This window comes from Zosterops lateralis (genome assembly GCF_965231275.1).
Source record: "Zosterops lateralis genome assembly, chromosome: Z".
NCBI lineage: Eukaryota > Metazoa > Chordata > Aves > Passeriformes > Zosteropidae > Zosterops > Zosterops lateralis.
This window is the reverse complement of record NC_139800.1, coordinates 63,846,755-63,874,496: the sequence shown is the minus strand read 5'-3', so window position 1 is coordinate 63,874,496 and position 27,742 is coordinate 63,846,755. Positions and strand designations below refer to the sequence as shown.

General features: G+C 35.9%; 1 protein-coding gene across 1 annotated transcript in view; it reads left to right on the top strand.

Annotated features, from left to right (window-relative positions):
- TMC1 (transmembrane channel like 1) overlaps positions 1–27,742 on the top strand; it is a gene marked incomplete at both ends in the record, with an annotated part of 70,463 nt that overhangs the window by 40,612 nt on the left and 2,109 nt on the right. The window contains 13 exons of the mRNA XM_083883186.1: positions 389–479; positions 1,259–1,340; positions 3,913–4,019; positions 6,794–6,892; positions 10,439–10,581; positions 13,008–13,152; positions 15,101–15,295; positions 17,190–17,369; positions 17,592–17,744; positions 19,028–19,156; positions 22,428–22,495; positions 23,995–24,234; positions 26,734–26,859. Of these exons, the coding sequence (XP_083739312.1) occupies positions 389–479; positions 1,259–1,340; positions 3,913–4,019; positions 6,794–6,892; positions 10,439–10,581; positions 13,008–13,152; positions 15,101–15,295; positions 17,190–17,369; positions 17,592–17,744; positions 19,028–19,156; positions 22,428–22,495; positions 23,995–24,234; positions 26,734–26,859 (1,758 nt within the window). The remainder of the gene's footprint in view (positions 1–388; positions 480–1,258; positions 1,341–3,912; positions 4,020–6,793; positions 6,893–10,438; positions 10,582–13,007; positions 13,153–15,100; positions 15,296–17,189; positions 17,370–17,591; positions 17,745–19,027; positions 19,157–22,427; positions 22,496–23,994; positions 24,235–26,733; positions 26,860–27,742) is intronic.

The window sequence follows — 27,742 nt, the reverse complement described above, 5'->3', positions numbered from 1 at the left end:
TCTTTCTTCTATCAGAATAACTGTTGGAATAACAGGAATAACTGTGCATCACATAAATGTGTAGTAGCTGAACTGCAAAAGTCAGCTTATTGACTTATTGTGACTAAACATATTTAGTAACCTTAAGTGGACATAGGCAGGTCTCAGAGCTCCAAATATGTTTGTATTAGATCAGGTGACTGAAGTTTCTTGTATTTTTGCATTACATATACATTAAATAGTCTTCTGCAAAATACAAAACCTCAGAGCTTTACTTTCCTAACATTACTAAAGGAACAAGATTTTACAAAGCTTTATAAGGAGTAAAAAAATTACATTAATATGATAGATATAAATATAAAATGTAGTATAACATAATCTATATCTCTCTTTTCTCTTCATTTTCCAGGGAAGCACAACTTTTTGTTGAAAAGTTTGAAGGTGCTCTTGGAAAAGGAAAAGGAAAAAAATTCTATGCATACAAAGTGATGATGACCAAGGTAAATGGATTGTTTCACTACCTTCCTGTGAAACTAATGGGAAGCCTTCTGGAGATTATTGCCATGGGTACTCATCTTCCACAGTAGTGTTCTTTGTCTTTCTATGGATTTTAAACTTTTATTTTCACTGGTCTTGCATGAAAAGACTTATAATGAAAGCTTATTGTTGGTTTTTGAAACTTGTCATCAAAACAGAAATCAACTGCTTTACAGGAGTTTGTAAGAAATCAATGTCTTGTGAAAGTTAATTTCTTTTGGTGTAGATTAGGTATTTGTGTGGACTGAATCCAAAGTTCAGTTTTCCCCTTGAGATAGCCATCTGTAAAAGATGAAGAAAAAAAGAAAAAGTGAAGGAGAAAGAGAACAAAAAAGAAAAAAAGAAAAAAGAAAAAAGAAAAAAGAAAAAAAAAAAGGAAAAAAAAGAAAAGAGGAAAAGAGAAAAAAAAAAAAGGAAAGGAAAAAAAAGAAAATAAAGAAAAAGAAAAAAGGAAAAGAAAAGAAAAGAAAATAAAAAGAAAAAGTGAAAAAGATTGGCATGAAAAGATGTGATTAACTAATAATTCTTCTTGCGGCAGAAATAGGAACTTCACATAAATCCAGTAGAAAACATATTGAGACAAACAAAAAGACAATGCTCTTCAGAAACAATTATTTTGTGGACTCTGCCAATGGGTTTTGTGGTTGATCAAAGCGTTACATTAGCTCAAGGAAGAACTGATCATCAGGGCTCTGAGATGATTATGTGGTTTTTGTTTTTTCTTTTCCATGACACTTTTCAGAAATGGATGAAATTTCAAAGAGATTTTGAAAATTTTAAGACAGCCTGCATACCCTGGGAAATGAAAATAAAGGAGATTGAAAGTAAGTATGATTAGGATCTAGTATCATATTTCTGATGTCTGTCAAAGAAATAAATTGCTTTGGAATATGTGCCTGTATTCAATGCAGATTTTAACATCAATGAGTATTTATTTTTTAAATTAATATTTATTGAGCCTTATAATATAACTAGTTGGAAATTTTCTTCAGAGAATATTACTTTACAGATAAAATTTTTCATTATCCAGGTAGTAGTTAAAGAGACAGTGTTGAAATTAACCCTAGAAAGTGTAATTGGGATTTACCTACCTGCTTTATTCACCTTCACTTTATTTTGTTTGTATTTATCTTGTACAGATATATAGGCTATACTGCAATTATTTCTGCCCCCTTTTTGTTATCTTGAGCTTCATGTAAGTTATATTTCTCTCATTGTCAGCCACATAATAAAATGCAGAGAGAACAGTATTGGCCTTTGATGTGCCAAATATAGACGAGGCAGTATAGTTAGTTCTATGGATATATTTGAGAGTAAGGGTCTGTCACAAGTCAGTTTTGTGTTGCAGTTCCAGCATTGAATTTAAACTGCAGCCTTTTATTTGAAGGAGATTTGACTTAAGTGCGTGGACGCCTGAGTGAAGGTCTGCCACTTAGATTCCCTTTAGAGCAGATGCTTCACACTACAGCATAAAGAGCCTTTCTCTGTACCTCAGAGTTGAGTCTGACTCTTCCAGTCCTCCAGCTACCTAGAAAGATCAAGGAACAGCTTGAAGCACTGGGCTACCTCATGTGCTTCAAATGAGAGTCCCTTCTAGCACAGGGAGACTGGCTTCAGAACAAAGGGCATCAAGCTCTGCTGTGCTGCATCCTCATGTTGGCAACAGGTGAATCTGATCCTGGGGCTTTGATATTTAAAAGAGAAGTTGACAAATTTATGAAGTATTTATATTTAGGGAATAGATGCTTCCTTTCCCTACAAAACAGATATTCAGTATTATCTGCCTCACTGCAGATGCTCCAGATGGATGCATAGCAGAGGTTTCATCAGGATAACTGATATAAGAATTGTAACTCAATCCATGAAAAGAAGGTATTCCCAATACAAAAGGAGTATGAGGATTCAAGCAAAAGAAATAATGGGGCATGGAGCGGTCTACAAAAGTAACATAAAATGAGAAATATTCATAATTTCCTGCACTGTATTTTTTGAGTCCATAGTATCCCCCAAAGGCTGTATTTTGGTTACAATTGGGTAATCTGCATCTCACAACCAGACAGATTAACTCAAAGTCTCTTGATTTATACCTCTCCACAGACTTCCCCGTGTGTCAGTAACTGCTAAGGTTGGCCACTTTGCACAAAATTTCAAAATGATGGTTTAATTCTGAATGGTGAATAAAGCAGATTCAAAATGCTGAAATCCTTGACAGAATGGTGTGTTCCTTCCTTTGCACAGCTGTGACAAATGTGTCTTAGTTTGCTCTGTTTTATATTTGGTATTATTCCTGTTCAATTGTATTAAATTTTTTACTGATTGAGCTGTTTCAGTAAAATATGAATATATGCTTCCCAAATAACACAAGATATATTACCTTCATATTACAGACTGAAAGAATGCACTACATGTCTGCAAAAGGGTTTGGAAATAACAATATTAATAAGTCTTTCTGAACAGAGAGATTTACTTTTCAATTGCTATCAGTGTGCTCCAGTCTTCCAAACTAGTGTGTGAAAAACCTATTGAAAGGTCCATTCTTCCCCTGAAAATGAATGGTAATGGAACTGAAATCTAGCACTTTTCTCAGCAGAACTGTGCTGAAGCAAGCTTGGGTTGAATTTGAGCTTTTTTTTTTGTTTGCCCTGATTTGCAGAGCATGGGTTAAATCAGGCCCTTGGCTCTCGGTGCTTCCTCTGCAGTCTCTGGTCTGTGCACAGCTCTGGGTCAGGGGTTGGAATGTCTGAGGTCAAATCCCTCATGCAGAGATGGGACAGCCTGCACACCTAGCTGCAGATAGAGCCCAGAAATAGAAAAGTAGGAGAAATACAGGGTACAAACACTTGCAGATAACGTATTTTGTCTTTTGTGAAAAAAATCTGGTGAGCACTCTTATAACAGCACTGAAAACTGTGTTTTATTGTCTTGGAAAGACTTTCCCCACTGACTAATTCTGCACTGCTTTCTATTAAAACTACTGGTTCTGCATGACAAGAATGCTTAAAATCCATATCAAACAAAAAAACATATAAAAATAATTGAAACGTACTTCTAGAGATTACTTGATAATAGTAAATATCACAGCTTTTATATGACCCTAAATGCTACATTTAGCTAATAATTTTATATTTTTGTTTCTGTTTTCTCAACCAGCTCAAGGCATACTAGTATGCAATATGCAAAAAGTTATTAAAATTATGGTAATAAGGAAAAAAATTAAAATTAAGATTAGTTAAATTTAGAATTAATTAGATTTTAAAATTAATTAACATTAGAATCAACCAAATGTAAAACCTCTTCTGATTTTATTTATTTTATATAAATTTTGCTCATCCTTAGATAAAATAACATCAAAGGACTAGCTTATCTGCCTTTTTATCACATCTCATGTTTTCACAGGTCACTTTGGCTCATCAGTAGCATCTTATTTCATATTCTTGCGTTGGATGTATGGAATAAACATGATTCTCTTTGGATTGACCTTTGGTCTTGTAATGGTGCCTGAGGTGGGAATCTTTTAAACTATTTTTGAGGATTGCCGTGTGGATTTCTGTCTTTGCAATGAGATTTCATAGGACTGGAGCCTTAAACAAGTTTTTAGTCTCTTTGTGCTCCATTTGCAAGTATCAGATTGCAAGCCTGTAAAGATGGGCTTTCTTTGTGGACAGTTGTCTCTACAGAGAGATGTCTTGAATTAGACAGGAAAATGTAAAATATATTTAGGACTGTCTTCTGAAATGGTTTAAGTCTGGCTGGGATGACCTAGGTGCGGGATTTTTTTGTTGTCTGGGGGAGTGGGTTTGTTTGTTTGTTTTTGGTGGATCTGTGCATAACAAAATAGAGGAACTGAGACTAAGAAAAAGCCAGGGGGACTATTTCGACTAAATGTGCATTTCAATAGAAAGATGCATCCTGGGGCTCAGAGGATCCTTTCAGATGCAATACTCACATGCTGATAAGGTGCAACAGGGCTGCAAAGTCAAGAGAGACCCCTCATATTTTGCACTGTGCAATATTACTGTTAAGAGTGGTACTAGATCAAATATTGGACTCAGACATCAATTAGTTCTATGAAATGTAATACTTCCTAGGTTCCTTTGAGCCACCATATTGCCCTTCTAAAAGGAGGACTTCTATGCAATTAAAATTATTGTGCCATCTCCCTGATTTCAAGATCCCATATTCCTCTTATCTTTCTCATTTTGTAGTAAGCAGATAAGAAAGAGTCAAGTAGGAATGTCCAACAACTTCCCAGCCCAGAATTTCAGTATCATGATCCCTCCAGCTAGACCCCTACAAATCTATAGGGTATTCATCATCTGATGTCATTGCAAAAATATCTCTCAATGATTTTTGAGTGGTCTTGGGAATTAGGAGAAGTCCTAGCTGACTGGATGCTGGCACATGTTGTTCCAATTGTCAAGAAAGGCAAGAAGGAGAACCTCAGAAACTACAGGCTTGCCAGCCTCATTTCAGTGTCTGGTAAAGTTAAGGGGGAGAATTTTCTGTGAGGTATTGAAAAACACAACAATGCAGTGATTCACTGTGCAAGAGGAAAGTCTGGCTCGTCAAACCTGTGATCCTTTTATGACAAAGTTGATAAAGGGAAGCCAGTGGATGCACTCTTTTTGGACTTCAGTTAAGCTTTCAATAGCTTTTCAATAGTGTCTCTCCCAGCATCCTTATGGACAAAATGTGCAGCACACAGCTAGATATACACATTGGGTGGGCAACCAACTGGCTCGTGGGTCAGGCACAAAGGGTTAAAGTGAATGGAGTGACATCAGACTGGTGACCTCTCACCAATGGGGTCCTTCAGGGCTCCATCCTTGGTCCTGTGCTTTTCAAAATCTTCATAAATGACCTAAACACAGTAGTGGAAGGGATACTAAGCAACTTCACAGACAATCCAAAACTGGGAGGACCTGTTGACTGCCTTGAAGGCAGGGAGGCCCTGCAGGGAGATCTCACCAAATTAGAGTACTGAGAAGTCACCAACCATATGAAGTTCAACAGAGGAAAGTGCCACATTCTACCCCTGGGAATGTCAATCCTGGCTGTACACACAAGCTGGAGAATGAGCAGCTGGAGAGCAGTGCTGTGGAAGAGGTCCTGGTCAGTGGCAAGTTGAACACGAGCCAGCAGTGCCCTGGCAGCCAGGAGGGCCAAGGGTGTCCTGGGGGCATCAGGCCCAGCATGGCCAGCCGGGCAAGGGAGGGGATTGTCCCACTCTGCTCTGAGCTGGGGCAGCCCTCAGTCTTTCCTTACGTGCCACAATATAAAACAGACTTTAAGCTGTTAGAGAGTGTCCAAAGGATCATGAAGGGCCTTGAGGGGAAGCCATATGAGAAGCAGCTGAGGTCACTTGGTCTGCTTAGCCTGAAGAAGAAGAGATTGAGGAGAGATGTCATCAGAATCTACAACTTCCTCATGAGGGGAAGAGGAGGGGCAGGCACTGATCTTTTCTCTGTGGTGACCAGTGACAGGGCTCAAGTGAATGGCCTGAAGTTGTGTTAGGGGAGGTTTAGGTTGGATATCAGAAATAGGTTCTTCACCCAGAGGTGGTTGGTACTGGAACAGTCTCCCCAGAGAAGTGGGCACAGCTCCAAGACTCACAAGATTCAAGAAGTTTTGGGCAATGCTTTCAGGCACATGGTGTGATTCTTGAAGACAATCTTTTGCAGGGCCACGAGTTGGATGCTATAATCTTTATGGGTCCCTTTTAACTCAGCATATTCTGTAATTCTGTGATTTTCCTGAGAAGCTAAAATAGAATAAATTTCCAACAGTTTTCACTATGAGCCTGGAAAGGATCCTGTGAGGAGGTGCACTGTGTCTGAACAAGAATCTTGCCAGCAGGAGGGGAACTGTCAGAATCCAAAAACTGATTCCCTAGGATATTCCCATATATTTAATTAAAAATATCCCAGAAAAATCCCTAATTCAAGAAAAATTAATATTTTCGTCTTTGGAAGATAAACATCACTCTTCTGAGAAATATGGATGGACATCTGTATTGTCTTTAAATGTAAGAGGCACAGTTTGGCAATCCATTGATACTAGCAGAACTTTAAACTTAAAACACACCACAGAATGCACATGCTAAACAGTTTCAATCTGTAATGTGAGGAACAGTAAAAGGAATTGTAAAAGTAGGTAATTCCCATTAAGGAGTTTAGGAACATAAAAACAGTCTTTCCAAGAAATGACAGATCACTGTCCATTTCCTTTGCTTCTATTCTGCTTTAAAACATAAATCACTTTCATTTTTTGTTTTCAGGCTTTGATGGGTAAGCCATATGGCTCTTTACCTAGAAAAACTGTCCCAAGAGCTGAAGAAGCAACTGCTATGAATTTTGCTACTCTCTGGGATTTTAGTGTAAGTGCATAATCTTGCAATATTTTTTATGACTTTTATTTGCAATTACTTCATTATTTAATATTCAGCTATTTAATATGAAGTATTTCTGGACATAATTCACAAGAGAATTAAATTACCTTTTTTTTTTCACAAGCTCTCTGTATAGATGTTTCTGTCAGACAATACATATCATGATACAGACAATACAATATCATGATGAAGCTTGATGTTCACAAGCATGTCTCAGTATACATAGCAATCCAGAGCCACGGGGGGAAATATCTCAAAGCTTGTTTACCATTCTGAAGTACAGGGTTTCTCTTTAAGTGTGAATTCAGTCTTCTGCTTTTATATGATTAAGATTCTGAATTTTAAAAAGCAGTATGAATTAGGAAAAAAGAGAAAAAAATACATTAAAAATGACAGTGAGCTATATGCATTTTATCCCTTCAATTACATACAATGCCAGTGGTGGAGTCTCCTTAGGTAAAAAAAGGATTGGAAGATATTTCTGAAAACTTGTGTATGTAACATTTTGCAGTGACTACTTCCTGAAATGGCATTGCATCTAGTGAATCAGAGGTTGTATATCTGACTGACAATAAGGATAAATCTAAACATGTGGCAGGGAAGTTAGAAAATTATAATGAAATGATAAAAGGAGAAATAAAAACATCAGGGACATATTGCAAAAAAGGGAATTCTAGTAACTTGAAGATTTTGTAAAGAGAATAGGTTAGAAGATCTTTATACAGAAGATCAATGTATTTGAGAGAAGATGCATGAAGTCATGGTGGAAAGACTGGGAAATTTTTTAATAAATGTTAGAAACATAAACTGACAGGTGTGAAGAAGAAAGTATAATAAACAGCAAAGTAGCAGTAAACAGAAGAAGCAGGTGCAAACATAGTAAACATAGAATAAGGCATGACAGTGGTAGATCCCCTGAAATATTGAGGGGAAAAAAAATAAATTCTTGAGGCATGTCAGATTGACAAATATTCCCTGAAGAATAATCTTTGCTTAAATTGCACAGGAAATAGTACCTTTCATCTGCTAGCAGCACTTCTATGCTACTAGATAAGTTAGGAATAAACAACCACGCATCACCTACCAATATTTTTTCCTAAACAAAACCTCAACAAAACCCAAAGGACTCCAAGCCCTATATAAGGACCTAAAAATGCAGCAGGAAACACTGTCCCCATAAGACAAGCCAACATAGGGGAACCTGAGATAAACACAGATGTTGCAGTAGGAAGGAGTTAATTCCAGGCCTAACGGGGGTGAAGGCTTGGTTACCATCTGGATAAAAATTATCATTGTGGCAAACTGTGAGAAAGGAAGCAAATGCTTGTCCACATGTCACCCCAAGTCATGGACACCTGGAACTACTTGGACTGTATAAAGTTGGGACCCCACCACTGAGGACTAGGGGGAAAAAGGACTGTCAGGATGCCACATGAATCCATGTGGTGATAGTGGATCTTTCTAGTGGTGATATCTTTCTACTTAATCTCTCTGTTTCTGTATCTCCATCTCTCTTTCTCTCTCACTTGGTCTCTTACACCCCCTCAGTCCCATTTCTTTCTCTCTCTGTCTCTCTCTCTGTCTCTCTCCCTCACACTTAATGCTAAATAAAATCTGTACTGTTGAATTCAGTGTAAGGTCTCTTATGGTCACCTTTTTTTGGGCGGAGACGTCTCTTTATAAATGAATCATAACACCCCACCACTCTCTAAGACAAGTAAAGAACAGATGAGCTCAGCATGCCTATTCTGCTTTCTTTTGTGGTGAAATTGTGTTCACATTACTGACATGGCAAAGGGAAGCATATCTGGCTAGATTTTGATATATTCTACTTGGAATTTAGTTTCAGATTATAATCCAGTCATAAAATATTAGAGTCTCAAATCTTATCACAATAACACACTCAATCATAGTCTTTTATGTTAGGCTCAGAAAGGAGTGAAAAAGATCTATGCATGCCTACTTTTACAGAGATGAAGTTATTTCTAATCTTACGGTGAAGTGCTGTGGAATCAACAAACTAAATGATACACAGTGCAGGAATTATCCGTGACATGAAGAACACAGAGACTAAAAAGGCATTTTAGTAATTTTGGGGACCCAAAAGGCTCTCCGGAGCTGCATAAGACTGTATTTAAATCTGGGATAAGATGGATTTACAGAGTGCTTTAGTGATCAAAAATACACAATATACATGCCTTTGAATTCGAATGTGCCCTGACTGGTGTAGATGTTTTACTAGTAATTAACAAGAAATGTGCTTTATTAGAGTACTTGCCTTATTAGAGATGAGCATATTTTTATCCATTATGCATAGGCATATATCTCAAATCAAGTCAGAGGTGAAGAAAAATGAGATATGTGGATGGAGATATTTTGAACAATATTTATTGTGTGCTTATATTACTATTGGATTTTCAGCTTGGAATTGTGAATTAGGTTTTTCAGAAGTGCCTGTGACCCATTTAATGTATAGTAATAGTTTCAATAAATCAAGTGCATGTTTTGAAAAAATAATATGAGAAAGATGTTACTAATTTTAAGGAAAGTGGGCAACTGAAAATCAGAAGGGAAACAAATGGTTTTTTAATTCACCAACCCTTCATCTTATTGTATTACTGACAAAATTATGCATGGTCTACCCTCCAATTAAGCAGTCAAATACTACATATTGCACTTGGAATTCTTACATCCAGCTGGAGGTTTGCCACTGCTGTGCAGGCACTGAGCTGTCCTGGTAAAGGCTCTGGCTTTGGTCTTCTTCTCGGAGGCAAGTTCTTGCACTAACCTGAGAATTACCAGGAAGTTTTAGTTATTTGATCCAGGTAGATGCCAGCAATTTCTTACAGTTAATAAAATACTAGTAAGAATTTTGAAAAATCATCTGTCTGACCAGCAGAAGAGAGTGTAATTAATATTAAGATATTTAAAAAAGAAGATAGACTTTGAATTGCTGAGGAAGACAGTTAATTTATAATGCATTTTTGACAGCTTTGGAGTCAAGTCTAAGTGTGCAAAAGATCTATGTACTAAATAATGGCCCATAAAATGCCCCTACCTATTGATTATCATACATACTGAATGATCACCCAAAGAACAGGAGACAACTGTTATTAGACAAAGAAGGACGAATAGAGATTATAAGATTTTCATATCAAATTCATGCAAATAAATTTTAGAAAGGTGAAAATTAAGTGAAAAACAGGGATTTTATCTGCAAGTAATCTGAAAAACAAATTTTGTAAAACAATATGATTACATTGCAAGAATTATGTTGGTGAAGATGTTTTGACTCATTAAGTTGTAGACAGATTGTTAATGAACAGTTTTAAAAGACTTTGAAGTTCCTATGAAATATGCTATGTCTTTTTAAAATAAAGGGACGCATTTTCTGTCCTGTGAACTTCATTATAGTGATATTTGCAACTGATTTTAATTAACTGAAATGAGTGGTTTAATACATTACTATTGATACATTTACTGATATTGTGCATAATTAAGAGAAGTAACATTATAACTTTTTCTGACTTTCAGGGCTTTGCACAGTATTCTGTACTCTTTTATGGTTATTACAATAACCAGAGGACAATTGGGTGGCTCAAGTTCAGGATGCCTCTTTCATATTTCCTTGTTGGAGTTGGATCTATTGGCTATAGCTTTATGATTGTCACTCGAACGTAAGTTCTCCTTGCTTCTGGAAAAAAAATACATTCAAAAAGGCAGGTAATTGCACTGTTGACCCTGGAGACCGTCTTTTTTTTAAAAAGCATTAATTCTAAGTACAGGACAATGGAAGATCAAATGTAAGGTCAAAGTTATGTGAGACTCCTTCAATCTGTATTTATTTATCTGTTCTTCTGCAGCAGAAGTTGTGTTACAGTGTTGTGAAAGTGGAAATAAATATTTACTGAAATAACAAGGCGCTTCTCTCCTGAACTTCAAAATTGAAAATGAATCCATAAAGTGAGGAAGAGGTCTGTCATTTTTTAATAATACTTGTCATCTAATTGGTTTTCAGGTAATATCCAGGAAATTCAATAATTCTAGTTTTAGTCGTACTTTATGTGAGTTAAACTCTTTTCTGAAGGAAGAACACAAGAAAGAAGCATATGGCAAAATAATTCTGCATGTTGCTCAGAGTCCACAGTAAATGCTGCCAGTTAATATAATTTTTAATACCCTTGATTCAAGCAATATAACCACCTAACACAGTAGTACAGTCATCTCTAGCAGTGGTTTTATAAAAAGCCTGTAGTGGAAAAAACAAGTTTGCAGTTCAAGATTCAAATACACTTTTAAATATAGAGAAAAATGTGGTTAATGTTATTTCCGTTTTGTTCTAAAGGCAGTATTTTTCACTTGCATGAGCACTAGATTAATTCATGTTCTGTTTTCAAATTGGCTTCCTGCATAAAGGAAGAATAATTTGAGAAAAAAAAAGTCTTCAGTCACATACATGTATTTTTGGAGAGGAAACAAACTAGTACAATAAAATAGCAATTGATTTAGTTCAAAAATATATTTTTGAATATTTTTGATAAAACATCTGCCAAAGTTAGAAAAGACTTAGTCTCAGACAATTTTATTTCACTGACTGTCACTCAGACAAAAAAATATTCCTGCTAGCAGGAAAACACTATAGCCCAAAGCAAAGAAATATCCTTGAGAAAAAAATACATCATATGTGCTAACTTTCCATCTGGCCACTTGACAGTAATGATGACCAATATTTGGGTAAATATATGAGAGTTCTTGCAGTCTTCTGCTCTTTTCTACTTCTCCAGAAAAAATCACCATGAGCAATGTAACAAAAACAATGTAACAGGAGGTGCTATAATTTTTCTGCTGTTGTCTGAGAACTGAGAAAGGTCCATGGGAAAGAGATAGTGAAGATTATAAGCACTATTATTTTATTTAGGGGAAATATTTAGATGTAGGGCTCCTCTCTTCAGCTCTTGCAGCATATATCATAAAAATGAAACATATCTAATCTCAAAGAAATTGTATTCTAACCACAAGGATGTTCATTATTTCATTAGAAACTCTTGAGAAGAAAACGTCTTAGACTATAAACCAAAAGCAGGGCAGATTTTACCAAGAACCTTTCATGATCTCTGACTCTTCTGGATATGACCAACCCTGGTATTGATTTTTGTCATCTCAGGAGGATTTTCTTTATTATTTACTTACTATTCTCTTCCTAGATTTCAGAGCATGTATTTAATTGGGCATTTAAAAATGTGGTACATAGAATGCATTAATATTAATACACTTAACTCTGCTGCATTATTGAGATGAAAATAAGTTGTGCCTTTTCCTGACCAGAAATACTGAAGACTAGGTGATTTGCACATTATCAGTACACTCTTTCTTTGTGTTTAATGACTTGAATTAGGCGACAAAATATGCAAAGCAATACTACAGTTATTACATGAATGAAACCCCTTTAAAAAAGAGAACTTTGAAGACAAGATTAAGTGTAATCTGAAGAAGTACTTCTCTGAGGAAACAATCTGATGCTTCTGGACACTGTAATAAATCTTTTCGTATGTGCATAGGAGATGAGAGGGAAGATAGCTGTATGAGTGCTGTTTTATATGTTACAACCAAGTTTTCTTCTGTCCTGTTATTTTAGAATATTTATTATATTTTTGTATATTTATTTTGTTTTGTTTTATTTATCTATTTCTTTTGTTTATTTTTATTTTGTTTATTAGATTTTTTCCTTCTTTTTCTATTTATGAACTCTCTAATAAAGTCTATTGCAGTTCAGGATGCTCTGCACCTTTCTATTTCATGGATGTTCTCAATATTGTTTTTCTAAAAGCTTCTTATCCAGCAAAGTTTCTGTGAGATATTAATGAAATACATTCATTCTTTCTCATCAAAATATGTGCGGTGAGCTCATAAAGTGTCTAAATATGAAAATCTTCATCTTGCGCACTTGTTTCAGAAAAAGAGATTTAATAAAGCATGACTGACAGCAAGAATGCTGTAGAGCTTTTCAGAAAAGAAATTAGAATTCAGGAACCATTTAAAAGTCACATCCACAAAGCAGAACTAGTGCTAACAAGGTCTTCCTGTGTCTGTCTGTTTTTTGTAGAATGGCAAAGAATGCAAATGATGATGGTGGCGGAGATGACACCAGCTTTAATTTCAGCTGGAAAATGTTCACAAGCTGGGACTACCTGATTGGTAATCCTGAGACAGCAGATAATAAGTTTGCCTCCATCACAACAAGCTTTAAGGTAAAACAGAGTTTACTAAGGAGAGGCAATGTGATTTGGCTTTCACGCTGGCGTGAATCAGATGAAATTAAGGTCCAGGGTTAGGTGTGCTGAGGCTCAGAAAAGTATACTCAAATGGGCATCTGTACACCCTTCTGAGTCTCTATGTCTTGCCATCAGATTTTTTCTTTTTAATTGTGAAAGAGATAACAATGACATCTTTTGTGTCCTCTGTGCTGACAGCACCAGTTTTAGAAAACTGATTTTACTCTAAAAATAGCATTTTCCTTTTCCTCATCTCTGATGGCTTCCAGTTTCTATGGTGTTTGTCTGAAAAAAATTTTTAAAATGTTGCTTCCCCTTTGCCAACCTCACATTGTCAAGTTCTTTTGTAACAGAGAAGAAATATAAGACAAATTAATAGAATATTTTATATAGGGCTATTTATCAGAAGAACTAGCCTCAGAATTTTGAGTTTATACTTGTTTTTCAGTGTTTTTATTTTCAAATTAATTACAAAATATAGCATAATTTGCAAGGCAGTGTTTTTAGGCCTCTTTCCAGTGTGTAGGGTATGCTGATTCCAAAAGTAATTGTGTAAGGAATCTGGCGCAAGATGTAAGATGCAGGGCTGTGAAAACAGCAGAAGGGATTTATTCTCTATGTTGAATGATAAAAAATGTCTTTGTGCTGTTGGGTGACTGGGACACACCAGTGTAGCATACAAAGGAAAATTTAATTTTGAATGTAATAAAGTACAGGGAATACACAGGAGAAATGTTGCGAGACAATGAAGAAGGTGCTAGACTCACAGTCACACTGACAGGTGTGACACCATGGGAGATGTAGCACTGAGTACCAGCTGCTCTGCTCAGCTGTACCTTTCCTGCCCACAGCAGTGGTACAGCTGCCACACCTCCTCACCCTGCCCACCTTCTCAGCTGCAGGCATAACAGAGAACTGCCCTCAAGGTTAAGTCATCAAGAGAAGATTCCAAGAAAGCAAATTCTGGAGAAATACTGACTGAAAGTGCTGAATCTGGATAAGCTTCCCTGCGTGCCTACTAAGAACAGATACTGAAAGCTATTTGGGAAAGAGTACTTAGTAAGAGGCTGAATTTTAAGAAATAAATTCATGAAGCTTTATGGTAATTCTGCAAACAAGCAAGGAACCTCAGAAAGAAATGGTGAAGTCTTGGCTTGGGTGAGGTCATGGGAGTTTTGTTTGAAACCTGCTGCAGCCTCCTGTCATTTATGTGACAAAACACATGCTGTAAAAGGAGCAGAGCCATGAAAGGCAATTATTATGATGCAGTTCAGCTTCCCTTCTGGGCAACTGATCTCTATACCAAAGTCAGAAGCTGTAACAGAACTTCCTTTCACGAGGGCATTCCAGACCAAAAGCCCTTTCATCTGGCAAGAGTAAAAACTGGAGATTATAGTTGCCTCAGAGTCTTGATATTTATCAGTTATGATCAAGGGTAAATGTGGGGAAAACATTTTGTTCTGAAGTCTGAAGCTCTGCACAGTCCAAATTTTTTGGGATTCCTACATCTCAACTGTCTTTTCATTCTGAGTTTCTGATTTTCAGAGTAAAATGTTTTCCTCTTTTCTCACAAATGCACATTTTTAAAGCATGACATATTTATCCTGCTGTATCACTCAACCTCGTATCACCTTGTAAGCTGAAAGAACGTGCCGAGTTTTTCTGACACGAGTACAAATGTAACAAGACTCATTGGGAACACACTCAACAAAGGCAAATGGAACCATGGGCAGCCAAAACCCCAGAATCTGCCAGGACATGAACAAGATTTATGAGATAATATACATTCATCTCAAAACATGAACCCCAGGTGTCCATTTGCACCTTTGTAATTTATTTAACTGACTTCTAACAATTGAAGAAGAAATGTAGGGCCTTGACCATTAAAGTATTCATTCTATTCTTTTCTTTCTAACAAGTGCAGGAAGCAATTGTGGAGGAGCAGGAGAGCCGAAAAGAAGAAAATATTCATTTGACTCGATTCCTAAGGGTCCTTGCTAACTTCTTAGCCCTATGCACACTTGCTGGAAGTGGCTACCTCATCTTTTTTGTTGTCAGAAGATCCCAGCAATTTGCCTTGGAAGGTCTGGAGAACTACGGGTGGTGGGAAAGAAATGAAGTTCGTGCTATTTCTATAATAGATGTGGTTTGAAACTGTTCCTTTGCTTTGCATGTTTATTTTCCCCCTTGGTAATTTAAATACTCTGAGTGTGAGTGGGAAATGTCTAACAAAAGAATTGCTTCCACCCCTGTGCTTCTTACCTCATCAAATTTCTTCTTTGCTTCTTTCAAGTATCCCTTAGTATTTAGCTTTCATTTAAGGCCTTTACATTTCCTCCTCTGTGCTCCTAGGATTGTTTTCCAGACACTCTATGGATTCATGAGATCTCTCCAAGGAACCCATTCTCTTCTTGGTTTTATCCTGAGACTGGCCTAAGCAGAGTGATTGATCTGTGGGCACAGAGAAAGTTATTTGGGACCTCATGGATACAACTCTGCAGTGTAGCGACAGGTCAAAACTGATGCCTCCTAGTTCCACTTGCCCTGTCCAAGAGTCCCATGCCATCTTTTTTTAGTGCCTAATCTGTGCCTAATGCTTTCCTCAAAACCAGATGCAGCCTACCTGATAGTGAAGATGGTGGTTTTGTTTGCTACGACAGTGTGCAATATGCACCTGAAGTCAGTGTGCTGTATGAAAACCTGAGAAGGTTTTACTTAGCAAAAATGCTACTGTGCATGTTGTAAAAATACTTTGTTAATTCAAGATTATCTTATGAGCTGTTGTGCAAAGTACATACCTGACTTAAAGTAAGGCAAAAAAGTGCTAGCCTCATAAAGCTGATGAAATGGGCGATGATGGAACAAGAAAAATCAACCCAGAATTTTCAACACCAAAGCCTGAGAAAGTGACATTAAAATATGAAATAACCCACCTCTGGAATCCAGAGAAAAAGGGCTGTTGTGAGTGGATTAAGTTACTTGTTATCACATTTTAGCTTGGTGGGAAAGGAAAGATAGTGTACAAAACTTCTTGATTTAAGGCAGCACAAGCTCTGAGACAACAGAACTTGGAGAAATTCAGCTTTCTCTCATTTTAAAGGTGTGGTTTATGTTCATAGTTTTACTTTTGTATCTGTAATAAAAATATACTTCTAAAATGACAGAGTTAAGATCTGGAGCAGGTGTGTCTCTAAAGGAGAATGGGTAAAGCAACATTGATATTATTTGGCTAAAAAAATTTTTCCTATTGACAGGTAATTAGCGTATTTTTGAGTATAAAACATTGCTCTTGATTGAAGGGATATTAATATTTAATTGTATAAATATATTTGGCTTCTGAGTGAAATTCACACATTTTTCTTGGTTTATAGATCAAATTATCTTATTTTTACGTCATTAATATATGAACTGAGGATTTGATCAGAAAAAAATCCCAGTACCTAATGTACAACATACAGTAAAAAAATTGCAGTTCCTACATACAAGGCAATCAGCAATATCTAAAATATGACATTGTTCATAAAAGTATTAGGCTGATTTTGTAGAAAATTTCATTACACTAGATTCATTAAGGGGATGAATACTGTTTACATGCAATTATGTGATAGAGAAATCCATGGTAAATATATTTTTTGTCATCTGTTCCTGAAGTTCACACCATAATAAAGGGCTGCTGATGACTTTGTGGAAAATAACGTTTTCCCCCTGACCCTCCTCCTCTTTATTAATGATGTAAATTTTTTATCTCCCTCTCCATATCAGCAGTACCTAGTTTTGTCGGAACACAGTTCAGATACAATTGTCTAGTGTGTCATGAAGAGGAGGATGTCAGTGGAAATAGGCAGACTCGGATGGCGTGTGGATTTCTACTTGTGATACACAGAATGGATTTTGGATTTTATTAAATCAAAACCCAAATAAAAAGTAGTAATGGAAATATATTTTTCACCCAAATCAATAATAATAATTTATTTCTAACATTTCACTGTAAACTTCTTTCCCCCCTTCCTCAGGTGAACACGGTTATGTCACTTTTAGGAATGTTCTGTCCAACTTTATTTGATGTAATCAGTTCTCTGGAGAATTACCACCCTCGAATAGCTCTAAGATGGCAACTGGGAAGAATTTTTGCTCTTTTTCTTGGCAATCTCTACACTTTCATTATTGCCCTAATGGATGAAATCAACCTCAAGGCAAGCTATTTCCTTTCCTTCACTATGTTTGACATGTAGCTGGGCAGCATTGAGGACCTCCAGCCAGTCACAGACATATCAGAGAAAGACTATTTTTCTGTGATGTAAATTACTTCCATAGCTAAGCTAGCAGTGGGAATTTTGTAATAGACAAGCTTGAGGGTTGGTAAAAACATCGTGTTGATTTTTTTTCCCCCCAATTTATTTCTTTCTTCTACTTAGTTGGAAGAAGAAAAGATAGTCAAATATAACATGACAATATGGGAAGCCAGTCTGTACAATGGTACTATTCCAGAGAATTCAACTGCTCCTCCAATACAGGTGGATCCTGCTGATGTCCCCAGAGGGCCGTGCTGGGAAACAATGGTAGGACAGGTAATGTGGCTGCTTGGAGCTCATCTTTGAAAATAGGTCGTACAGTCTCTTACAGGATATGACATCTAAAGCCCCTGTATTTTGGCTAAAAGGTGTCATATACATGAGAAAATGTAAGGAAAAAAAGATGTGTGACTTTCTCTTGTACTAAAAGTTTAAAAAAAATTATTTTTTTTGAATCCTGTCTAACAGGAAATTCTTTCTTCCGTTAGTTGACAGAATTGAAAGGACTTTTTTCCCCTCTCCTTTCCTCTATCCTCTTAATTTATCTTCCTCTTCATGATGCTATCTTTGCCTTGCTTATCTACTAATTTAAAAAAAATAGAGGAGTAGCTCTAAAAGGACATGTATACAAGACAGCTCTTACAGCAGCATGCATTTGAGAAGGCACCTCTGTCTTTAGCTAAGCAAAGTAATTCAAAAGAACAATAAAAGTTTAGTGGAAAACCTGCTCAAATATTTTCTTTGATTCAGTTGAACATTTATTCTTATTGACCAACTAGTATAAAAAGTGATTTCCAAACAATTTTCTTACATATCTATTCCCTCTCTTTGGTGCTACTACATTGTTGTTGATTTGTCCAAGACAACAAATTCAATATTGAATCAATTTTACTGCTCCTCCATCACTCTGACAATCTGTCCTTCTGAATGAACAAATCACCAGCAGGGACCAGATAGACATCTTTTCACTCATGCTGAATAAGAAGCTAAGAATACCAAGAGCTCATAAGTGAAATTGTTTTACCCTTAATTCATATTCATATCAGGGAGAGTAATAGCTTTCTAGGCTGTCGAGGTAAGGCCTGTTAAAGCAGGCTTGGGTGAAACACAAAAAGTCTGAAATAAAAGTAGAGGTATGAGGATTTGCATTAGGATTTTCTTCCTTCCTCTCCACATCCACTGTACATTAAAATTCTTTGAGAAAGAATGTTTTTTTTTTTTTTTTTTGTTTTTTTTTTTTTTGTTTTTTTTTTTTTTAATCTCCACAAAGTCAAAGATTTCTGTTATAGCAGTGATCTTGGCTGGAAACCTTTCCTAGTTTAATCATACTCTGGAAGTCTTATCTGATAATATGAACACAAATGAGAGCAAAGGATACCTCTAGAAAACGAGGAGCAGTAGTTCTGACACATTACAGAATCAGTGGATATGGAAAGGTTAAGAGTTTTATCAATGTTGAAGCAGGATAAGTACAATTACAGACCCAGTACAGTATTTAGTTATAATTGTAACTATTAATTCCTTAAATGTATTCTTACAAGAGAATATTGTTCTAACAGGAATTTGTGCGCCTGACAGTCTCTGACATGATGACCACATACATCACAATTCTAATTGGTGATTTTTTGAGAGCTGTCTTTGTTAGGTTTTTCAATTACTGCTGGTGCTGGGACTTGGAGTATGGATTTGTAAGTATCTGATTTTAAATGTCGTTGCTACCCATTACTTCACAGTTAAATAAAAAAGTTCATTTTCCTTTCAATACTACAGAGTGAACTTTTGGTTAGATACACCAATTTCAAAATCCTTGAACTACATTGTGTTAGGTTTTTTTTGCATTTTGCTTATGTCTTAATATTTGTTTTCTTCTTTGGACTTTGATAACTTCAGGACTTCTTTAATTTCTTTTTTTTTGTGAGGGAAAATTTTATTTTGTTTGTAAGAACACACATTTTTCACACATTTACTATTTCAACATTTCACAGAATACAATCTCTTTGGTTGGATAGGGTCTTCTAGCACCTAATTCTTCTGGAGAAAAATATGAAAGATCCCATTCTAGAAATGATACTATATACATATTTCATTAGAATTAGTTTAGCTGATGTGAAGTTAGTAAGGCCTGTAACATAAGCAGGCATAGAAATCCTCACTTGGGAGTTGAGACTTCCAGTCTCACGCTGACCTGATCCAGGTTAAATTTGCCAGCTACTTATGCTTTGAGGGATCTAATGCTATTTTTCATCTTTTAAGTGGCAGTGATGGTGTTGTCAAAACTTGTGAAGCTCCTAAAGAGTCTTCAGTACTTACTGGGAAGTACAGAAAAGAGTTATGCAATTTAAGGCTATCAAGGGTACCTCTGCATAAGCTGTCATCATAGCTGTTATTTTCACATTCTTTGGTCAAAATTTTGTCTTCGTATTTGTAAAAATTTCTTCCGTTGCCAAGAACTGCCTCTAGGAAAATCCCAGTTTTCCAAATGAAGTGAAAGTTTCTGTGTTTTCTATTAAAAACCTTTTGTTTCTGGTATAGCAATCTCATTGTTACTTGCTGACTTACATGAAATTTCAACATTATTTCTATGTTTTACATTCTGCCTCTAACAGGACTAGTGTAGAGATGGAGGCAAAGACCACCAGCTAGTCAGGTTGTGGTCAAACAAGTAATAACTGTTACAATATCAAAATCAAATGGAGGAGTTTGAATATAGCATGAGCAGAACAATTGGCAGCAGCACATCTGCTTGTAGCGGGTCCTGAAACCATTTTATAATTGACATTTTAATTTGGTGGTATAGAGGAATGTCTGTAATGGTCTGGTCATTTATGGTCCTCAGGGCCAGTAAACTGCCTAAAACAACAGCTGGAAGTGGAAGTTGAAACTGGAAATCACTGAATTTCTGGAAATAGTTAATCTGAAAACCTTCTTTAGGAAGGAGCTATACTCATGTCTCTGTGGTTAGTGGCCATGGATATATATCCATTTATTTTCAGCTTTTTGCTACAAGAAAAATATTTTTTACTATCAAAATGTCCTTTGGTGAAAAATTCCAGAGATTAACTTGCACATTATGTAGGAAGAGTTTCTTTTCATTTGTTTAAAATTTGGATATCAAATTATTTTATCTGTTAATGCTAGCACCTATGTTATATTACACAGTTGTATATAATACATTATACACCTATGTCATATTATACAGTCATACATTATTTGATTCTGTATGATCTTATTAAAATCTCCTATATTCTATCCTATACTGATCTATTTAGAGAACGGCTTTTCAAGTGTAATATTAGTAATCTATTTAATTTTTCCCTGGTGAAAGCAGATTCATAAATACATGTGACATAAATATACCAGTTCATGGTAAACATATATATATATGTATAAGCAAAAAATTACACAGAAAGAGTGTAGGAGCATAAAATATTCCAATAACACAGCACAGTACAAGTTAAAATTGTGGCTTTATTGAAGACTTCAGAAGAATGACTTTGTCTTGTTTCAGCCATAGGGTAATTGTTATTTTTGCATCTGATGCCCTTCTTACCCTCTATCAGTTATCCATATAATTATTACCTGGAAGATATGCATCATTCATGGCCTTTTTGTCCATTATTTTAGTGAATCATGAAACCACCAGCTATGGTGTAAATAATATTTATAAATGTATAAATAATATATTTAAAACAAACATTCAGGTATAAAGAAAAAAGTTCAAAGCCACCAATTCCTTAGCGGAAAGTTTTGATCAACAAATGAATGTCTCTTGCCTTTCAAATGTTGCTTAAATTTGGTGTATTCAAGGTTTATAATTGGAAATGTTAATAAATAAGAAATTAATATTTAAGATAAAAGAAGTGATTAAGTGATTTCAAAAGTGATTAAAGTGATTAAAGTGATTAAAGATTTCAAAAACCAGAATGAAGGGTCAAAATACAGTTCAGAAATAAAGGACTAAATTTTTTTTAATGATATTTATGTGTCTACATTGAAAATAAGAATGTATGGTATAGGGCTTTCTTCAGCAAACAAAGAGATAATGAGACCCCATGGAGTTCCTAAAGTTCTGAATCTTGAAGGAAAACTTAGACTCAAACACTCAAATTAGAAATAAGATATTCATATTACAAAAAGAAAATGATTGGCAATCTCTGTAACCCTGGCTTGTGCCTGACATGTTTGGTTTCCTGAAATTCCTTTCCCAGAGAATTTTCTGTAAACAAGAGATGTATTTTTGTAATGGCAAATTTGTTTACATATTTTCCCTAGGAGGGACTTCTTCTTGATGTCCCTCCAGTCTGACCGATGTGATTGAAGAGGCTTGTCTTCTTGTCACCAATCAAATTGGTCTGTATAGAATAATATAAAAGGGGAGACACTTCCCAAGAATAAAGGATTAATTTTCAGCCTTCTGAAGTTGGACTCTGTGTTGTTGTGGTGTACTACAGCATCAAACCTCTATCTATGTTAAAAGGAAAACTTTAAAGGCGCAATATCTGAAATATGAAAAAAAGGGAAATATAGTGCTAGAGTTTAATTGGGTATTAAACGAATTAAATCACATTCATCACATTAAATTTCACTGCTGGTGCTGTGCTGGAGGACACAATATTTTGACAAGCAGTAGCCACTCCAATGGAAATTTTCTGAATTGTTGCTTTAAAATTTACCCAATAACCAGAATGATTTTTAATTCTCTATTAGCACCTACCTCCGAACAAATGTCAGAAAGGTTTTCAGAAAAACTTTGCAAACTATATTAAATACCAAGAAGTAGTCCTTTTGACCTTGAATTATATTATTTATTTCATGATTCACTGATAAGATGCAACAAGAGGCCTTGCAACATGATGCTAGCGTGCTGCTACTGTTCAAAGTGACAGTTTGCGTCTACTCTAACTCATCTTAAAACCCTTTGTGTGAACCTAATGAAAACATCCATATCATTTCTTTCAGCCATCATATTCTGAGTTTGATATTAGTGGAAATGTGCTGGGACTGATCTTTAACCAAGGAATGATCTGGTAGGTGTGGAAAAACATGCTGTATCTGCAGGCTGGTGGGATTTTTCTGTATTTGTGAAGGATTTTTCTGAAATTCTGATCATGTCCCATTTCTTTAATTTGATGGAAGTATATGCAATGTATACTGAACTCTGGTACATTGCAATCAGTTTGAACAATTAAAAACTAGTTATAGGCTGAGATTATTGGACCACATACATCAGGATTTTGCACTGTGTTGGTAAAACCAACCAGTAAAAATCTGCATAGATTAAATTTATGCATTTGTTCACTGACTGCTTGCTGTAGTGTTGTGCTTTGATATTTAGCCTTTCAGTATACCTTAGCATTCTTTCCCCTTGTTCCTGTGCAAAACCACCTCGAAGCAAATGTATTTATACTTATCTGTGCAGTCACATGAATGTGTAAACAATGTTACTGCCACAGCATTAGTCCTTACATGTGATATGTGGAGGAGAAAAAGTGTAGATTTTAATTCTATTTTTTGAATTTACATGCCTGGTAAAGAACACCAGCATGTAAAGCCCTCATGCAAGATGCTCAGTCTTCCTTATGAACTGTTCTCTGCAAGCACTGTTGGCTTCTCAGTTCTTGCCAAGGCCTAATTTTTTACAATTACTATGGCTCGGCTGATCAGGCTTTTTGTCTGGTAAAAGCCGCCACTTCTGTAAAGTGTAAAGCCTGTCATTTTTCTGTAATCAGGTTTTTCCAACCCTAATGTAAATATATTTCCTGTTTCTAAATAGAATGCCTGGGGCACTCAGGGGAAAGCAGCTTGGCTAGGTCACCTTGTCACCTGATCACAAGAGCAAGGACTAAGGAAGAAGCCGGTTCCCAATCCCTTGTATTTTGTACCATTTGGCCAGGGAAATGAATTTTGCTGCTCTTCAGTCAGCATGATACAAGAAACAAGGTGTGATAAAAATAAAAATGTGCCAACTCTTTCAGTGTTGTAACCATGCAACCATATCTATCAGGGAAGAAACCACGTTTAACACAATCTGTAAACAGATTGTTGGCATGAAGCCCTAAATTACCCTGGCGACAGCAGCTAAAATAAATGTCATTTAAGCAAAGATATCCTTTCTAAAAGTGCTAGTATATCAATACAAATAATAAATTATGAATGAAATTATTTTGTTTATACCTAGCTGTAGGAATTTGTAATACCTTGTTTTACGGCTATCATTTTTTTACACAACACAAGCAAGGTGCTACCTGGAAAAATTGAGAGTGAATAACATTTCACCAAGTCATCATTTAATTTGCAGAGAAAGAGGACTTTGAAACAAAAAGTTTATACAGATAATTCTCTTCATACACCTCCAGTGGTTTTTAAAAAAAGAGCAAAGATCAGTTAAAAAGCCCTATAAAGTTGCTATATGAATATCTGAGTGCACAGTGTGCAAAACACATTGACAGAGGGAATGCATGACATACCTGGAAAGACAGAAATCCTATAACATATCGGTTATTTTATTTATTTGCTTCTCTTCCAGGATGGGATCTTTTTATGCTCCATGTCTTCCAGCAATCAACGTGTTCCGCCTGCACACATCGATGTACCTGCAGTGCTGGGCAGTGATGTGCTGCAATGTTCCCCAGGAGCGGGTCTTCAAGGCTTCCAGATCCAATAACTTCTACATGGCCATGCTGCTCTTCATCCTCTTTCTCTCCACACTGCCTGCTGTGTACACCATTGTCTCCATCCCACCATCTTTTGACTGTGGTCCTTTCAGGTTCTTTGCATTTTACCTCCATCTTTTGCAATTGTAATGGACTGCCTCCACACATCACAGTGAATGATGCAGTAATGAAAAGGTGCTTCCATAATAAGCATTAGCACCTGATATGCCAAGAGTTTAAAGGGTGTAATTGTGATGTATTTCTCATGGTGAATAATTCCCAAAGCTAGAATCCTGGAAAACTGACTAGTTCTTTAGAAAGACTTATCTGAGGTGTAGAACCAAAGATCTTTTTTTTTGTCAATGTAAAAAAAAAAAGCTATCATTACTGCTGCACAGAATCAAAATAATTCTTAAGGAGTAGAGCAGTGATCTGCTGTGCTTGAAAGAGATGGCTTTTAGGAAATGTCTGTATGCCCTGTAGGAAGGGCAGATCATAATGCATGAGGATGTGATAAATGTACTGTGGTTCAGTCTTTGAATGCTGTGACTCTCTCCAGCTTGCAGAATTTCATGTATCTGTACTACCACTGTGAAGCTGTATTTGTATCTGAAATCTTCAAGGCCTCCATAGGTCTTGACACCTATGTCTGCCCTGCAAACAGGTCTTGCATTCAAGGTAGTTTAGACTTTGCCACATTTTCTCCTTCTGTGCACAGTACCTGGAAAGTCTAGGATAATTTTCATTGTCTTTACCAGCCAGGTAACATGATATACAAGTATAATGAGTTGTATCATATGACAACAGACAAGAAAAGCAATTAAAAATTTTAAGAGCCTTTAGCCTTTGTTTCTGAACAAAATATTAACAAAGCAAGAGTAGGAGAACTGTAAAAGAGAGATTCTGGTTGCAATGAAAGGTTTAAATGACACTGTTGTGAGCAAAATGACATTTGTATGATCCCCAGTGCACTTTGTAAAGGAACAGAAGTCTCACCATATTAAATTCAGCCAAAGGCAAAATGACATAGATTTTCATTGCAATAGTTACAGGCACCTGAAAGAGAGAATCACATGACACGACAAGAATTCTGATGAGACAGAAAATTGCTTGAAGTTAGAGAATAATTTACAAAAAAACAAGAGATACATTTTTTTTTTTTTTTTGAGTAATAGCAAAAACATATTGAGGGAAATATTTGAAGTCAGATCTGAGTAGCAGCAGTTATTGAATTAGGTATTAACTAAATTGTGAGATTACTCTTCAAAATGAGAAGGATAATGTTTTCCACTTTTTCTCTGTCATGTGCAGAGATATATGGTTCCTCATCACAAAGTGAAACCTTCAATGTAATTTTTAATGGGGAGCACTTGAAACTGATGAAGGTTCGTTCAGCCTCAGTATAGGTAATGCTACAGTTGAACAGACAGTGAATAAATACTGGTAGAGCATGCCTCTACATCTAAAAAATTAAAACATTTTCCTGTTGGTAACTCAATGTCCCATCCTTTTTGAAATTTTTGAATCATTTGGGGTTTAGATTTGGTTTGGGGTTTTCTTTTATTTTAGTCCACTCATTAAAGCAACATACACAATTCAACAGAGACCTGCCAGGAGTAGGGAAGACAGGACTGAATTAGCATTATTGCAGAAGAAAAATCTTTGTGCATACTGGAGAGCATGAGAGCAGAGGATGGAATTTCTCATCTACTGTGAGTGGGTAGGGCAAGTAAAGGGTAAGAACAAGCCTGAAGAATTCTACCTGCAAAATTTTTATATTACTTGAAAGGGTGTAAACATTAAGTATGAATTAAGAAAAAGATGCATTTGAAAGAAACTCTTTACCAGAACTGAAAAGCAGTGACAGGAAACTTCAATGACTGGACAATCCAGTGGCAATTTGGTGACAATTCCTACAACTAAGTAAAACTACTAATTAGAATTGATACACAGAGACCCATTTTGCCAGTCTTGTCCAGGTTAAAAACAACAAACTTTTGTGCCCCAAGGGACAGAGAAAGGAAAAATAAACAGAAATAATTTTTCAGAACATCTATTGATACACTTCTGAATGAAAATAGAATTAACTTTCTAAATTAGTTGGAACAATTACACATGAAGGTAACTAGATTGCTGAAATAACAAAAATATCCTGAAACACAGCCACTGACTTATGTAGCATTGGTACACACTGAAGAGAGAGGAGAATTGGGCTGAACAAAAAACAATTGCAAGCAGACCACTCTTTGCTTATCAAGCACAAAAAACAAGATTTGATTTTTTTTCTCCATATCTTCATAGAGCACAAATAACACTTCATTTGTTGGTTGATGGTATGGGGTTCACAACTCATACACTGATTCACTGAGGGATAATTTGGATGGTAACCTGGCAAAATCTATTAGCATACAGTAAGAATTTTGATGTCTTTTTCCCCCTCTTAGAATACATAAATATTACTTTAGACAATATTCCCTTCAGAGTGTAAAGTTTAAATAATGTTAACATACCATTTATTATCCTTTTCCCAGGTTTAATGTGATGTGATTAGCTTATATATTCATAGTTGCCATATTTGTATGTGATATATTGTCAACTTTTTTGTTTAATAGTGGGAAGACTAGAATGTTTGAAGTCATATCAGAAACTCTGGAGCACGACTTTCCTTCCTGGTTTGGGAAGGTATTTGGTTATGCCTCTAACCCTGGACTTATCCTACCCTTTATATTGCTGATGGTGTACGTATAGAATATTAACTCAATGCTTGCTGTATCTAAGGTCTGCTAAGTTTCTTTCACTCTGAATCATTGCCTGAATATCTAAGAAATATATGAGCATACTTAATGTGTGTTTGCAGAAAGATTAATATCTCTTTTTTCAGTGTTCAATGGCTTTGTTTTTGGTTTAGTTATGCTTTTAAAAAGTGTTCCTGCCACAAGAGATAGAAAACCACTAAAATGCAAAAGGCACATAGGGAGTCTGTAGTGCTGTGACTTCGATCAGCTTGTCCAGCATGCAGAACAGCACATCATAAATCCTTAGCAAGTTCAGTAGAAACATGAACACCATGGAGCAGAGTTATTCTCAGTAACTTTCAGTGAATATGATCTCCAGTGCCTTTAATTGATGAAGACTGTATGTATTGTTGAGACAGGGGTGTGAGACAGGGTTTTGGAGACTTTGTGAAGTAGTGTTAGTAGAGGTTTTTTGAGTGACTCAGTAACTGGTAAAGAAAAATGCCCCTGGAATATTTACTCTTATATATTCTATTGAATGTTGTTTTATCAAGGCATTTTAACCTGCTTAACTGGGTTATTGTATTGGATTACTTAGCATACTGAAGAACTAAAAGTTAATTCTATACAGAGATAATCTGGGATTTAACTTCCCATTACAGAACTGCAAGTAAATATAGAAAAGATTACAGAACACAATAGAAATTACAAGAGGATTTTATATAAGCAATATGAAATATTGAGATGAAATTTTGCTAAGGTCCACTTAATACCATATTCTATTTTTACCCTTAGCTATAAAGGAAAAGGACTCTAAAAATAAATAGAAGAAAAAAAAGAAAGAGGAAAAATGCAAGGCAAAATCAGGCAAAGCAGAGGAAACAAC